Source organism: Vanessa cardui, chromosome 29, assembly GCF_905220365.1.
Source record: "Vanessa cardui chromosome 29, ilVanCard2.1, whole genome shotgun sequence".
NCBI lineage: Eukaryota > Metazoa > Arthropoda > Insecta > Lepidoptera > Nymphalidae > Vanessa > Vanessa cardui.
In genome coordinates this window covers 2,178,937-2,196,010 of record NC_061151.1, presented here as the reverse complement: position 1 = coordinate 2,196,010, position 17,074 = coordinate 2,178,937, and the positions used below count along the sequence as shown (strand labels likewise).

General features: G+C 35.3%; 1 protein-coding gene across 1 annotated transcript; it reads right to left on the bottom strand.

Annotated features, from left to right (window-relative positions):
• Positions 1-5,798: 5,798 nt before the first annotated feature.
• On the bottom strand, positions 5,799-16,864 carry LOC124542043 (fatty acyl-CoA reductase wat-like). The gene is made up of 10 exons (XM_047119999.1): positions 16,693-16,864; positions 15,569-15,659; positions 14,785-14,907; positions 13,681-13,805; positions 12,652-12,810; positions 9,887-9,996; positions 8,725-8,792; positions 7,901-8,096; positions 7,101-7,281; positions 5,799-6,900 (listed from the first exon to the last, which is right to left on the bottom strand). The coding sequence occupies exons 1-10, from the start codon at positions 16,860-16,862 to the stop codon at positions 6,513-6,515; spliced, it is 1,611 nt and encodes a 536-aa protein (XP_046975955.1). The 5' UTR covers positions 16,863-16,864; the 3' UTR covers positions 5,799-6,512.
• Positions 16,865-17,074: the final 210 nt, after the last annotated feature.

The following is a 17,074-nucleotide window of genomic DNA, read 5'->3' as shown; positions in this document are numbered from 1 at the left end:
GATGAACAATAGTAAATTTGTCTAGTCCTTTGTGATCGTACTATGGTTGGTTGCCTGAATTCTATAAAATAAGGAAATCAATGACTATTTGAATACGAATACAATTGTAGAGCAAAGTAAACTAAGAAACTTTGAATGCCATGCCCAGTGTATTCTCTTGCTGTAGGAATCTTAGACATTGGGTAGGAATCACCCATCTGGTCAATTTCTGAATCTGTCCAAGATATAAAAAAAAATTTAGCATAAGTTAAGTCTCCGAGTATTTTGGGTGAAAGTATTATGGTCATAATAATGCTCTTTCTACTTAATATAGAACAACTGATTGCTTCAATATTATATGTTCAACACGCTAACATATAAATTCTTATACAGTATGTTATTAATTCAATTTATAAAGAAAGTATACTAATCAAAATTATACTCAAAATTTTCCTTTACATTGATCAAGATTTTTTTTAACAAATTGTTACTGAAAATATTTATAAAATAAGTTGTTTAGTAGGTGTTAAGTTAAATAATGATTCATCTCTGTAATAATTGATTTTATATTTGCTGGAAGACAGCACAGTTTAACTGGTCGTTAGATTAAAGCCACTTCAGACAGACAGACATAAATTACAAATATATAGCTGATCTGGACAAGAGTGATGTATGTCCTAGCCATAGAACACAAATTTGTGTTGTTTAAGATAATAGTGAAACTATATGCGATAAGGTATCCCCCTACAAACATAGTATATTTTTTTTTATATATTTTGCGAATGTTGTATCTATTATGACAATCTAGGTTCTTATGTTTTTAGCATAAAGAATATTGAGCTATTTTTTAATTAATCTTAACTAAATTATTAACAAAGAAATACATACAAACCTAGATTGAGGTGTATTGAATTGTATGATTTCATAATTGTCTCATTTCTTAAAAGTTTTAGGGGTTGTAATGTTATTGCTCAAAATGATATTTCCAAAAGTATTGCATGGGTTCTTAGCTATGTAAAATTCTACAATACGGATCTCTTACAATCACTATGAAATAGATATCACAAGTATCCTATATATATTACAACTCCCTTAAGAAATTCAACATAACTATATATAGGATAGGGACACTGTCTGTCTGATGCTATTTCAAAGTCAAACCAGTGAATTTGAAGATATGAAGCAAGATTGAACCCTAAGAGTTGTTTTAATACTTAACACTTGATGGTTGGTTATCCCCTAAAGGGCATGCCAAGCCGAGGTCCACAGTTACTTCTTTATAAATTAAATTAAAATAATATCAAAATGATAGTCACATCTAGCCGGTATAATATAAGTGTGCAGATAGTATATTAAAGATAAGAGTTTCATCTTTGGTTGGTATAAGTTTACAATGACTGATAAAATAATGTTTTTTTTTTTTACAAAAGAGGATCTATTGCAAAGGTTGACTATTTTTTTTTTTTAATAAAGAACAATATTGTAATTAACGTAATGTCAAATTTTGCAATATTTCCTAAGATTGTGTGAAGCAATCTGTAAAATGAAAATAAATTGTAAATATTTATAATAAATGTTTTGATTTTTTATTTTCATACCTGTCCTATACTGTTTTTCATAGAAAAGTAAGGATAATCAAACTAAGATTTGTGTTATGGCGCTTGGTTAAGCCCTAAGCAAAGCGCGTCTCGAGACCCCTTGATCTATTTAGTAATAATAATAAAAGTAACCTAAGCTACTCCCATTTCATCAGCTATCAGTCAGAAAAAGTCCCGTCAAAATCGGTCCAGTCGTTCCAGAGAGTATCTGGAACAAACAGTGGCGGATTTACCAATAGGCTTCGTAGGCTGGAGCCTAGGGCGGCAGATTTAGAGGGGCGGCAATTAGCCGGCCTAACGGTCTTATAGAAATAAAAAATAAAAAAAAAACAAAAATATAAATATGACGTCCACAATCCCTATACTCGTCACTACATAGCGGGTTGGAAAAATAATGTAATAACTGACAGAAATATCACCTAGTTTATAATCATACTAATAACGGGAAAAACCGATATAATGAGGACGATAGAACACAGATCATAAATGTGGCAAAAAAAAAAGTAGGGGTGGTAAAAATTAAATAGCCTACTAGCGGCAGATTGGTAATTCCGCCACTGGGAACAGACAGACGACAAAGATTGTATAAAATGTTATTTTGGTGCATACATATGCATTTAATAAAAAGCAGTTTTTTTTAAAATTACAAACAATACGCCAATTTTAGCCAATTTTATTATCTGTATACAAGATTTAAAAAAAAAAACAGAATTATTAATATTAAATCAAGGTTATACTGGTAACATATCTTTATACATTTTTCTTTTCATGATAAGTACGCAAGATCCTTGATTTGCATATTTTTTTACTGAAAATTATAATGAGTTTAAAAAAATATATCAATATGCTGTTATTATTTTAAGCCTTACATTTTCTTTGGGTAACGGAATTCGCGTCGAGTGTAGTTTGATAGAGAAAAACGATGTGAGGTCTACGTGAATAACTGTTATCTTTATTTCAAACCCAGCAAGTACTACTGAATATTCATTGAAAGGAAACAATCGTGAGGAAACCTGCATGTGTCTAATTTTCATAGGAATTCTGCTACATGTGTATTTCACCAATTGCAACAGCGTAGTGGAATATGTTCCAAGCCTCCTCAAAGGGAGAGGAGGCCTTCACCCAGTAGTGGGAAATTTACTGGCTGTTGTTGTGTATGATAATCTTGTAACCAATATTTCTGTTAGCCTTCCCGATACTAAAAGTCAAAGCAAAACAAACCTTGCAATACGTTCCAGACTCAATTTGTGCATGATTACGTGTCCAGAGTACAGACTACAACGCAATATTTAATTATACTTCTCACTAAACTGATACGTTTTTGTTTTGTATTTTTTTTTCTTCTTATAGACGTAGTACGTGCAAGTGATTACAGCTTTACAAAGTCACATTTATTTTCTTTAATGATACTATAATTTTTCATAAATCGTCTATTTCTTTCTAGAGTATTTATGTCCTGTAAATAAATATTGTAATTGCGGCATATCGCTTATAACGTGATTGTAGTTAATTGATATTTTAATAATTTGATAATACAGCAATCTCTTCCGGAGAAAGGTGTAACTCATTTATTTTTCCCCGGAAGAGACCTAAGATACGTTGAGCGCCCGCCGCAGGGAGGAAAGGAGAAAAGAAAGTACTATGGTTGTATTAATAGGCATTCCGGGACAGATAAAATCTGATCTAAATGAGGTACTGCCGGCCAAGCCTGACAACAAACATCACCAGTGAGTTATCCTGTACGCACCGAAACCCCCTGGACAGAGTCGGATTTGAAGGTCTGGAGGCCCCGGTGCTGCAAAGCAGTGAGGGCCTTAGATAAACATAAGCGTGAACACCGTAAGAATTATATTATTATGAATTAATTCGTTTTTTTTATTTCAATCAGTAAGCTATGATTTGTTTCGTATTTGTATCGGTAACTTTTAAAATATCAAATAGTAACCTAATTATAATAAGACTATATCTCAGTATTTGTTAACTTGCTGAAAACTGTGGCCCCCTCTCATGTGGAGGCCCCAGGGCAGTTGCCCCCGTTGCCCTACCCTAAATACGGCCCTGCCCCTGGAATTCGCATACGCCATTAGTGAGGTCTACCGTACCATCTACTCTGCAAGCCCTATAATCTACTCTCTCAAGATGAAGAGATTCACTGACACCAACATACCATCCGACCAAACCGAAACCCTATATCTGGTCCATACGCAGGAGGAAAAGAAACTCCTAATGGACCAGGGATATGGAAAAGGAGAAGGATCAGGCGTCATGACCATCCATGAATCTCAGGGACAGACCTACGGCGACGTTATCATAGTCCAGTCGAAAAATGTGAGGCTCCGTATTCACGAAAGTGTTCCTCACGCAGTTGTGGCAATTACTAGACACACTAACACCTGTGTCTACTACACGGACGATGGCGACGACGCTATCGGCAGATTCATCGGCCGAGCGGCGGGTGCTTCAGAAAGGACCATCCTAGAGCACAGCCTCAAGAGATCTATACATAAACGTGACATCAGAGTCGCCGAGGCCGTGCTCTCTCTGATCAAGCGCGGACCAGGACCCGCTGGATTGTAGTAATACGAATTACACATATACTGCTACATAATAGGTTAGGGGAAAAGTTTCTTCGTATTTTATATGAAAATTCAAAAAGTTTTTTTTATAGTTTATTTACATTTGACTAAAGTATGTAGGTGCCATTTTGTTCCATAACTTTTTGCCATCTTGTTGGTAGTGACATGATCCCATTGCTGTAAAAATTTTGGGGCTTCTGATCGTAAAACTGCGACAAGTGGTTTTGGCAGTCCTCTCGTGATGTTAACCTGACACTGCCTAAGGAATTCTGCAGAGACCGAAACAGATGAAAATCTGAAGGTGCAAGGTCAGGACTATACGGCGGATGCATTAATACCTCCCAGCCGAACTCTCGTAATTTTTGTTGAGTGGCTAAAGATGTGTGAGGTCTAGCGTTGTCATGGTGAAAAACCACACCCCTTCTGTTGATCAATTCTGGCCGCTTTCTCTCAATTTCTTGCTTCAATCTCATCAATTGTTCGCAATACAGTTCTGAATCGATGGTCCTGCCGGGCGGTAACAGCTCATAATGAATGATGCCCTTCCAATCCCACCATACACACAGCATTACCTTGTTGCGAGTTAATCCGGGTTTTGCCACAGTCTGTGAAGCTTGACCGGCCTTTGACCGCGATCTTTTTCGCACGTTCTTGTCGTATGTGATCCACTTTTCATCACCAGTTATCAGCTTCTTCAAAAATGGTTCGGTTTCATTATGTCGTAATAAAGAATCACAAATGAGTACACGGTTCATTAGGTTTCTTTCAGTGAGTTCATGAGGCACCCATATATCGAGCTGTTTTGTGTACCCAGCTTTATTCAAATGAGTCAAAACCGTTTTGTGGTAAATTGCCAGTTCTTCAGCTACATCGTAACTACTAATATGCCGATCTTGCTCCACTTTTTCAAAAATGGCATCCATTTTGTCCGTAACAGGGCGACCAGAGCGAGATGCATCTTTGATATCAAAATTCCCGGCTTGAAAACGCTTAAACCAAACTTGCGCTACTCTCACAGATACTGCATTAGGTCCATAAACATCACAAATTTTTTTCGCGGCTTGAGTTGCATTTTTACCTTTTTTATAGTAAAATTTTAAAATGTATCGAATTTCTTCTTCAGATTCACTCATTTTAACAACAACAAAAACAAATGAAAATCACACAAATTCCTAATTTGAATTTGGAAGTGCCTTCTTTAAAATTAAAACTTTTTAATGATACCAAAACCAGCCAGATACAAATGGTATAACCAAAGAGATTTTATTACAAGTTCATACATACTATATGCGAAAAGACTTTTTCCCCAACCTAATATTTTTATTATATATTATTTATTATAGATTATGTATAATAAGATGTCAGTCTTTTTGGGAGACGTGGCCCACCACGTCTCCCAAGAAGACGACAAGAGTGATTTCCAACGAAGATCTGCTGATGTTTAGTATAAAATATAAAACGCCAAAATGTTTAATATAAAATGTAAAATAAGCATCTGCGAGCCTGTGGATGTAGTAAATTAAATTAAAAAAAAAATAGTAAGTCCCACATACCCCCACTTCTTGTCACATGACGAAGCGCGTTCGACGAAATAATTAAGTACTTTTAGACTTTTACTACTTTACTTTTAAATAAAATACAAGTGTAAATCATTATTATATCTTTATTTATAATATATAATTAATTATACTATACAATGATACTGATACATGATTTGCCAGCATTACACTTATTTACTTAACGTGGTAACTTCATTGGTCTATGATCTACTTTACGTTCCTGTTTAATTAATTTTATCTCTAACTTTTTGGTTCCCTTATACAGATAAAATAAATAAATATAACACTATTCCAATCAACTAATATCCACGATACCAGCTCTGCTGGCGTTTAAAATGCATTCAATATAATCTTATGTAAATATTCAATGACAAGAAAATGTCAATTAAACGTCAAAGTTTTTTATTAGTGACAGACGTCAAACTATTGTCACTAATATGTATTAATTACGTATAGTACGACACAATTTAGATGTAGCATCGGCAAATACAATAAAACCAATTACTGACAATTCACACAACCAATAGAAATAGCTCCCTATTGCGCTATTCGTCGCTATAGATTCTCGCGTCAGTTCAACCCGAGAAAGCGAGTGCATGTAAATCGACGTGTCAAATTGACGAATATATTTTCGTGCGATATTACAAGTTATTACGTTTGTGTAAAGATCATATTCACATAAGAAATAAATACTGATAATTTGGGAGAGCGTGCTTCATTCGGATGTGATCGGTCCGAATTTTGCCGATGCTAAATCTGAGTTGTGTTGTGATTTTTATACAAGGGAAAAAATGTTAAATCTAAAAATTTAAATACAAATATTTACAAATCATACCGATGGCGAAATAAATAAATAAAATGACACCGGAAGTTAGTTTGTAAACCGTGTATAAGTACAACGGAAGTATAATATAGTGTAATATCTTGAAGAGCTGTTGTTTCTTTAGAGCGTAATCTCTGTTCTTTCCATCGTCTTTTATTAAATATTTTATAACTCCATAAGACCAAACGAACCCAGCTTCCATCATGTCAACGGAGTACATATCACAATTGTAGATTATTTTATCTGTTGTCGATAAGCCGTTGTGGAGACGCAGCGTGTTCGAATCCTCAAATTTCCATTCGTTATTCGTGAAATAAGAAAATATTGACGAGAGATTGTGCACAGATCTGTACAAGGTAAGGAATCTGAAAAATAACAGTTGAAACTAAGTTTTTCAAGAAGGCATTTTCTATTGAATCTTTGATATCTAATGCGGGTTTAAATTCAGACTAATTTCTCAGTGGCTATTTTGGAACAGTGTGACCTCAAAAAAAAAATAAGATATCTGTATTTATTAAAATAAAATGAACATATTTTATGGTAATGCAACTAAGCCTAATAATACCTTGCTTTTTTCCCGACCAACATACAGCATCCGTCGATAATGATCGCAGGAATATAATGTAACAGCACCGTCAGTATAAAATATATCAGCTTGTGTGGGGTCACCACGGCGTTGCAGTACCACACCGTCTTCAGCGGAAGTATGGTCCTCGTTTTAGTTTGCAAAACTTCACCTATTTCCCCTGAAATACGGAAATAGTTAAGACTTATTACAACACACATTCCAATTTGTCATTTCTTTTTTTAATTAGAGTCATTATTATCTGAACTAAGGCTTGATACTGTTGGTTTGTACCTTTAATTGTCCGTGACAATATTTACTATTCTGCGCTAGTTTTAATCAGGTTTTAATGAAGTTTTGGAATCAATGTAACTAATTTTACTAATTGATAACTGTTACTATATCTTAATAACAACACCCTTTTTAAAAACGGCGTGGCTAAGGCCTCTCACTTTGAGGAGAAGGTTTGGATAATATTCCACCACGCTGTTCCAATGCGGGTTAGTGGAATATACATGTGCAAAATTTCTATGAAATAAGACAAATGCGGGTCTCTTCACGATGTTTGGCTTCACAATCGAGCACGAGATGCATTATACACAAATTAAGCACATGAAAATTTAGTGGTGTTCCGAGATGAATTATAAACACCAATTAGCCATATATATATATATATATATATATATATATATATATATATATATATATATATATAGTGGTGCTTTCCTGGGTTTGAACCCGAAATCATCGGTTAAGATGCACGCGTTCTAACCACTGGGCCATTCCATTAAATAACTTACTCCAATACATTGGATTCCTTATTCCACTGACTGTATAAATAATTGGCTCGCGTTCCCCTCTGTTGTGTCTGGCATGCGTCTCCGCGGCTGAGGTTATTATGGCATTGCTGACAATGTCCACTGGCACAAAGTCGATTTTGATATCATTGTCAGCGATAACAGTACGCATCACGCCGAGACTGAGTCCAAGAATTATCTGAAAAATAGAAAAGTACTTTAGAGGCACAACGTATAAAAGTAGCGTAAAGAAACCTTAAAATTTCCCACTGCTGGGCTAAGGCCTCCTCTCTCATTAAGGAGAGTTTAGAACGTATTCCACCACGCTGTTCCAATGCGGGTTGGTGGAATGCACATGTGGCAGAATTTCGATGAAATTATACACACGCAGGTTTCCTCACGATGTTTTTCTTCACCGTCGAGCACGAGACGAATTATATATACAAATTAAGCACATATATATAGTGGTGCTTGCCTGGGTTTGAACCCGAAATCATCGGTTAAGATCAGCTCTTTCAACGTACAAAATTTCTTCTAAATATTCAACAATTTCCAGGGTCTTATTAAACGATATTGGTCAGATGCAGATGCATATCTCATGACCATTTCCTTCATCACTGAACACAAGATAGATTTAAAAAATTAAGTCCATGAATACTTGGTACCAAGTCATCAGGTTATCATATAAATACATTTATCTCTTTCCCACAATATATCAAATATACGTTATGGTCTCCGCGCGACAGAGTAATCTATGTTTTTCTTAGTCGCATTATATAATAGGCGTATAAGACCTCGCTCCGTATTAAACATGCTAGCTTACTCACCCCGCTTGGTCCGTAAACATTTTTGTCGTCAAGCCATCCGAGCATTGGTTCCCTGTACGCAGATATCACTGGAAAGAAATAAATTATAACTTTTACTATCATAATATACACTTAGATCCGGTTTCTGAACTAATTGCTGAATAAACCTATATTTGCTTACGAAACCATTATCATGAAAGTTCCAACCTTGACATGACATCTATGTCATCAGCTATTAATCACTCAGGAATTCTCACTGAAGCGATATCCTCGCCATGGTTGGTGAGGATATTCTTTAGAAATGAAGAAACGAATCATGAGACAGGGTGATGAGTGAAATAGTATGCGGAATGTTTATTCTGAGGAAATGGATATTGTTTTAACCATTAAATCAACTTATCAGTTTACGATCTTTTACTTGTCGGTAGTGCTTCATACCTATGTAGGTTCCATAGGTGATATATCACCATGGATCATATATACCAGTGTATCTGTAGTTACAAGGGACATATCATCACAAAATTGGTGAAGGTATCGAATGGTTTATATGTCACCGTAAAATTGTACTAAATTGTACCGTTAGATTATAATTTATCTGTAACTTACTGAGGAGTCGGGATGGCCCAGTGGTTAGAACGCGTGCATCTTAACCGGTGATTGTGGGTTCAAACCCAGGCAAGCACCGCTGTTTCATGTCCTTAATTTGTCTTTATAATTCATCTCGTGCTCAGCGGTGAAGGAAAACATCGTGAGGAAACCTGCATGTGACAAATTTCATAGAAATTCTGCCACATGTGTATTCCACCAACCCGCATTGGAACAGCGTGGTGGAATATGTTCCAAAACCTTCTCCTCAAAGGAAGAGGAGGCCTTTAGCCCAGCAGTGGGAATTTACAGGCTGTTGTTGTTGTTGTAACTTACTGCTTACAATTAAATGAATTATTTCTCGATAGTTTACAATCTATGGAAGTAAATTTCAGTTGAGTTACAAAAAGTGTAACCTAACCGAAATATTATGAACTAACGAAATTGTATATGTTTTATTGCAAGGCGAAAAAATGTTCATAATCTTTAGACGGCTTACAAGAGCGCGAGATAGATTATAATCTAACGCTATTTACAATTTTTTAGGTGATAGATAAAAGAGTGACTTTCCGGCTCATATAAAATATCGTATATTTACCAATAGCCGGTCGAACGATGCATATAGGTAAGTCTTCCCCTATGACTCTCACCAGATCTTCACCGATTGCTTTCGTAAATGTGTAGGAATTTGGCCATTCTTGCAAGAATCTAAAAGCAACGGTTTTAATAATCATTACACACTATATACAAAATCGCTTACTGACGTCTATCCCTATGTATTGTAGTGTAATAAGTAGTATGTAAGTCAGATGGCGTATAAATATTAAGATCGTTGCGCTAATTGATCAGTAATAAATCATCTTCTTCCAAATACACTCGTTTCAATAACATAAGTCCCCTCATGGCGACCCTGCCAGGATTTGGGGCGCGACGCGAATTTGATCGCAGTATAGTGTTGCAGCTCCAAAATCGGACCATGAGTTGAAAAATTGGATATAAATTCAAATTAAAGCAATATGTAGAATTTTAAGTTTATTCTTCGTTACTGTTTACAAAATAAAAAAAAAATATATAACTATGTGCCGATCCAGTGTCAAGAAAGAAACAGTATTTCTAAATCAAAATGCCGCAGGCTCGAACCAGGCACAAGTTGAAGAAATACGAATGCATCTGTCTACAATCAGCATAATTTTATTGGTTATTTGTGTGCTACTGGGCATTGCAGCACTGTACTTGATTTATAAAAAGTACAAAAAATGCCATAAAAATTGGATATCGGATGAGATCACGCAAAACAACTTAAGACGATCATTCAACGCGCGCAAGAGGCATACCCAACCAGTAGAGAAGTGACGGCATTAGAATTACGAAGGAAGTGCGTGAAAACCAGGTGTTTATATTTAATATTAATAAAAAGTGCGTGAGTGTTTTGTAAAGTGATCCAATAAAATTTCAGAAATAAACAGTAAACTGTTAAAATGACTATTTATAAACTTTAAGGTGTTTTTTTTGTTAACGAATTAGTGTAGAATCTAGTAAAATAAATGTATCCTATTAATATTATTTAATCGATTAAGTATGTATAATGTAAACAAAGAGTTTCATATTGCAATGTGTCAGGTCGTAGCCCCTACCATGGTAACCACTCGTAAGTGAATTAATATACTTGGTATGTATTTCTTTTATTAATATGTTGTTATAAGGGAATGGAAGATGATTTAGTTAAATGTTTAAATGAACTTAAATTGATAAGAAAATATTTAATTAAGAAGGGAAAGTTAAGATATCAAGGTAATGTTATAAAAAATAAGTTAGCGGAAACTGAGAAAATATTTGAGAAAAGTTCGAATATAATCCAATGTATTACTTCTAAAGAAATAAAGCCTAAGTCTCTTGCATTTATTGCTTCAATAAGCGATGAAATAAAGTCATACTACTCACAAATTATCAATTTATGTTCTAAGCCTGCATGTCATATGAGTAGTAGTGACAGTGATTCTAGCGAAACGTGTTCGAATCCTGAACTAAAAATGGAGTTCGATTTGAAAACAGCATGTAGTTTAATTCCTGTTATGAATAATATAATAATAACGAAAACAGCATTAAAGGTATCATTGACTCTATAGAAATGTATTCGGATATGTTGTCATCATCAGGTCAAAAATTACTAATTACATTTGTTTTAAAAAGTACGCTGTCACAGAATGCTAAATTACGAATGTTACCCGAATACAGTTCTACAAAAGGCTTAATTAAGGATTTAAAAAACAAATTATTGGTGAAGAAAAGTCCTACTGCAATACAATCACGGCTACAAACTGTATCTCAGGGATATCGCACTATAGAACCGTTTGGAACCGAGATAGAAAACTTATTTGCAGATTTAACGATAGCTCAGGTAGACGGCGATACTGAAAAATACGAAATTTTAAAACCTATTAATGAGCGATTCGCAATACAACGTTTTTCTGACGGTCTAAGAAATTCGAGACTAAGTACAATTATTGCAGCACGCAACTACAAACACCTAAACGAGGCGATTCAAGCTGCGAAAGATGAAGAGCTGTCAGCTGCAGGGTCGCCATGAGGGGACTTATATTATTGAAACGAGTGTATTTGGAAGAAGATGATTTATTACTGATCAATTAGTGCAACGATCTTAATATTTATACGCCATCTGACTTACATACTACTTATTACACTACAGTATGCTTAGATCTTTAAAATTACGCAACGGATTTTGATGCAGTTTTCTTTTATTTATTTTGAAGTTTTTTGTATATCAAACATGGACAATATAGCAAAGAAACGCTGATAATTTTAGAAGTTTCTAATGTGATGTCGTAAATAAGCAAATTCTGTGCTATATTTAATATCTGCATTACATCGTTTTAATCTTGAGTCCCATCAAAATCGGCCCAACTGTTTTGTCCGGAACAAACAGACAGATAGGCAAAACATGTTATTTTGGTATATGTACCGTGTACCGTGTAATATTACAAACAGATACCCAAATTTTATGTGAATACCTAGATATACATATAGAACCTTTCCTAGAATCCATTGTAAAAGCTAACTCGACCCCAAAATAATTAGTAACCCTGATTATTCGACGTATATGCTTAACGAATAAAAGTTCGTTATTATAATACATTGCTCGAAGGACTGATGGCCGATGGGGCAGAAAAGTTCTCGAGTGGAGACCATGTACCGGCAAGCGCAGCGTAGGGCGTCCCCGCGTCGCTGGATGCAGGCCGCTACTCACCGGTCAAGATGGAAATCATTAGGAGAGCCCTATGTTCTGCAGTGGACGTCTTATCGCCGACATGATGATGATGATTATAATATAAACAAAATACTCACGGCTTCATCATAGTGTTTAGCCTATCTTCGTCCAAGTTATTAGCAAGATCTATCATCGTCTCAGGAGGAATTGGACTCTTGTAGAAACCTTCTTTTACATCTCCTTTTATACGACTCCTCGTAGCGTGACTGTATGCTGTAGACACGTGGACTATCGATCTGGGAACATTAAATAAATAAATAAATATGAGACAACATCACATACATTACTCTGATCCCAATGTAAGTAGCTGAAGCTCTTGTGTTATGGAAAATCAGAAGTAACGATGCCACAAACACCCAGACCCAAGAGAACATAGAAAACTAATGATCTACATCGACTCGGCCGAGAATCGAATCCGGGAACTCGGAATGGCGTACCTATGAAAACCGGTGTACCAGTCCACCACGGAGGTCATCATAATTATATATATTATTAAGTAAGTATTATAGTATATCAATAAAAAATAAAGAATTTTATTTGTGCTCAATTTTAATAGTATATTTTTATTTTTTACTGTTTTTGTATGTTATTATTATATAATATTAGTTTAAAAAATGTTTAATTTATATTTTCAATAATATTCTAATGAACGATGAGACTACTAGAATAGACTGAGAAATGTATGTTACGAGAGTTACCCTAGCCTTCAATATGGTGTTATGACATTTGATTCTATATCATAATTTATAACAGATTAATATTGCATATTATGAATATAGCAGGGGCTATTGAACTTACTTTATTGTATTCAATGATTATTGTAATTATTTGATCAATAATTTGTAAAACTGTAATTAATATTGTCTTAGATGGCATAGCATTTATGTAACACTATTTATTATTATATATATGATTGAGCTGTCAATAGAAAACAATTGGACGATAGCGTGGTATTGTAACAAAAGATAGAGAGATTGGAGCATAATTGTAAAACGATAATATTATTTTGGCCATCCCGAACTACTGAAATTACATGTAATTTATTTTTTGTGTCTACTGTTGGTTGTCCTAATGAAAATAAAATATTAAAAGAATGATATACTAACTTTAAGTGTTTGCAAGCTTTGGCTAGTCTTAGTATTTCTCTAGTCCCTTTGATGTTGATGAAAGTCGCCGATTTCATGTTCTCCCGAAAATTTGTCGTTGCTGCTGAGTGGAATATTACGTTGACCTATAACATTGAATTTAGGTTATAAAACTACAGAAGAAAGAGATTTTATAAAGTACTAGTCGTCAGATGAATTATGCTTGAAAATATTGGCAATAAATTTTATTCATAGAACTTCGATACAGCATCGGCATATTCACAAACTATTAAGAAAAAGTAGGAAATAAATTAATGTACATTGTGATACCACTACAAAAAAAAAAACTACATTCCTCCATTATTGTATCTTGATAATAACAACAAATTATGACCAAAAATATGAAAGAACAAAGAATAATAATAAATTAATCCAAATTAAAATTAAACAACAACAGATGAATTACAATCGTGACGGAAAAGATATGGAATGATTGCTACCATCGATTTTTTCATATGTTATCTGTGTAAGCATATAACACCAGTCCAACAGATGGTAAGTGGTAGTGGAGTTTAAAGGGGAAGACGGCACAGAAAGGGAATGGACTGCACGAACTGCTCTCGCTATGCCGGCAAGATGCTTCATGCCACGTTTATTAATTTAATTTTATAAGAGGTGAATGTGTCTACTGATATACAGTAAAATATTAGTAACAGCCTGTTAATATCCCACTACTGGGCTAAGACCTCTGCTCCCATCAAGGAGAAGGTTTGTAACATATTCCACTAAGCTGTTCCAATGCGAATTGGTGGAATGCACATATGGCAGAATTTCGAAGAAATTAGAAACATGCAGGTTTCCTCACGATGTTTTCCTTCACCGCTGAGCACGAGATGATTTAGAAAGACAAATTAAGCACATATTTAAAGTGGTGTTTGCCTGGGTTTGAACCCGCAATCATCGGTTAAGATGCACGCATTCTAACCACTGGGATATCTCGGCTCGCGAAGAGAGCACAGAAAGGAACAGAAGAGAATGTGCCACTCTCTATGCCGGCAAGAAGCTTCAGGCCTCGTTTGAAGGAAGGTTATAAGATAAGAACGCCTACTGATAAACCAAAGTTACCTCATCAGAGAGCTTCGCCCAATTCTTCTCATCAATGCCAAGGTTATCTTCGCTGCAGTCACCTTCAATAGCCTGAAGTTTATCAGCGAAATTCGGTTGCTCCTTAAGCAGTTCTTCAAAAACCTAAAATTAAAATATTTTCATGGATCTTTAACGTCATAAGTGCCATTGTTTTCTATTTCAAATATAATCTTAATCTACATAGACCTTTAAACATATATTCCTTTAACATTATGATGTGATTTGTATGGATCTCAATTAATTCAGAATAATCTTCCTCTTAGAGTTTCTGTCTTATTAAAGTATTGCACTAAATAATAGTTTGTTTCATTTGGATATACGTAGATATCCGACTAGGTTTGGCATTGGTACAATAGATCGATCATCTAAGTTAAAAATTACATGGTGCTAAATATGATTAGGAAAGCACGTAGAGACGTGGACGCCGCACTTAATCTTTTTCCTACCATATCCCATCAGTGAGAATCACATAAATTTTGATGACCTCTGTGGTGGTCGAGTGGTGTGTACACCAGTTTTTATGGGTACTCCACTCCGAGGTCCCGGGTATGATTCCCGCCCGAGTCGATATAGATTATCATTAGTTTTCTATGTTGTCTTGGGTCTGGAAGTTTTTGGTACCGTCATTACTCCTGATTTTCCATAACACAAGAGCTTTAGCTACTTAAATGGCGATCAGAGTAATGTATGTGATGTTGACGCATATTTATTGACTGTAACTTTGAACAATTAGATGGTTATAAAAATAAAATATATAACATACCAAGTCACCTAGGACAATTTTAAGCCTTTCTTGAATAGGCTTTCCCTTCTTAACTCGAAGTAAAATATAGATTTTCTTTACATTACATGATCTGAAAATTGAAACATAGAATTTATTATTTAAGTTAAATGTTTGGTTACTTCAAGGTTATTGCCTCTTAGTTATACGTTTAGTGTTACAACAACAGCCTGTAAATTCCCACTGCTGGGCTAAAGGCCTCCTCTCCCTTTGAGGAGAAGGTTTGGAACATATTCCACCACGCTGTTCCAATGCGGGCTGGTGGAATGCACATGTGGCAGAATTTCTATGAAATTTGTCATATGCAGGTTTCCTCACGATGTTTTCCTTCACCGCTGAGCACGAGATGAATTATAAAGACAAATTAAGCACATGAGTCAGCGGTGCTTGCCTGGGTTTGAACCCGCAATCATCGATTAAGATGCACGAGTTTAAACCGCTGGGCCATCTCGACTCTACGTTTAGTGTTACTGGTCCATTTATCAACAGTCTTCTGCTTCAATCCCAAGTTTATTTGGGGTCGGCGCAGCGTATCTTCTTCTTCCATACCTCTCCGTCTAATCTCACAAGTAACATTACTTCAGCCATATCGTCTGTCACACAATCCATTCAGATATGCAGATAGATATATCTTGATCCATCTACATCCATGCTTAAGACCTTCCTCACGACATGGACCTCATTCCTGCGCATAACGGTTATTGGTGCCAATCTCTGACTTCCTGTTATGTACTCATTCCTTTCTCCATTCGTTTTTTACTCAATGAATATGTATGTATACATGGTACATATACCAAAATAATTTTTTTTACAATTTTTGTCGGTTGTCTCTCTGTCTGTTCCGGCTAATCTCTGGGACGACTGGACCGATTTTGACAGAACTTTCACAGATAAATGATATAATAGGAAGTAACTTAGGCTACAATTATATCTTTTTTGTTAAATTCAAACGCGTACAATGTCACACAGTGTAATTTGACGGCTAACTCTATCAACGTGCGTTCATTGGTCAATTCCAAAATCGTACCCTCCCTTCCATAGCACACACACACAAAGATTCATTGCAGGACAGCAAGAAATTACAAATAAAAATAGAGAAAACGCACCTTAAAATTTTCTCGATCATGTGTTTGCCAACAAATCCCGACCCGCCGGTGATGAAAACAACGGCATCTTCGTAAAACTTCTGCACCAAAGAGTTTCCACTTGAAATTTCTTTTTTAATTTCATTATTCGCTCTCTGAGCTTCCTCTTCGATTTCTTCGATGGTCGCCATCTTTTCTGCAAGAATATAAATAAAAATATATGTATAACAAACCCAAGATTATGGCTTGCATATTTAAGTATACAATTTTTTTATGCTGTTGTTTGGCGGACGAGCATATGAGCCACTTGATGATTAGTGTAAGATTCTTTAACCAATCCTTACATCGTCAATATGCTGTCAACCTTGGGAACTAAGACGTTATATCCCTTGTGCCTGTAATG

Bases quoted from the DNA above. Each gene is read 5' to 3' on its own strand.
- LOC124542043 (XM_047119999.1), bottom strand. From the start codon at position 16,862: ATGGCGACCATCGAAGAAATCGAAGAGGAAGCTCAGAGAGCGAATAAT. The intron at 15,660-16,692 runs GTGCGTTTTCTC...TTCAATTTTCAG, and splicing joins ATGATCGAGAAAATTTTAAG to ATCATGTAATGTAAAGAAAA. The intron at 9,997-12,651 runs GTGAGTATTTTG...CGTTGCTTTTAG, and splicing joins CTAAACACTATGATGAAGCC to ATTCTTGCAAGAATGGCCAA.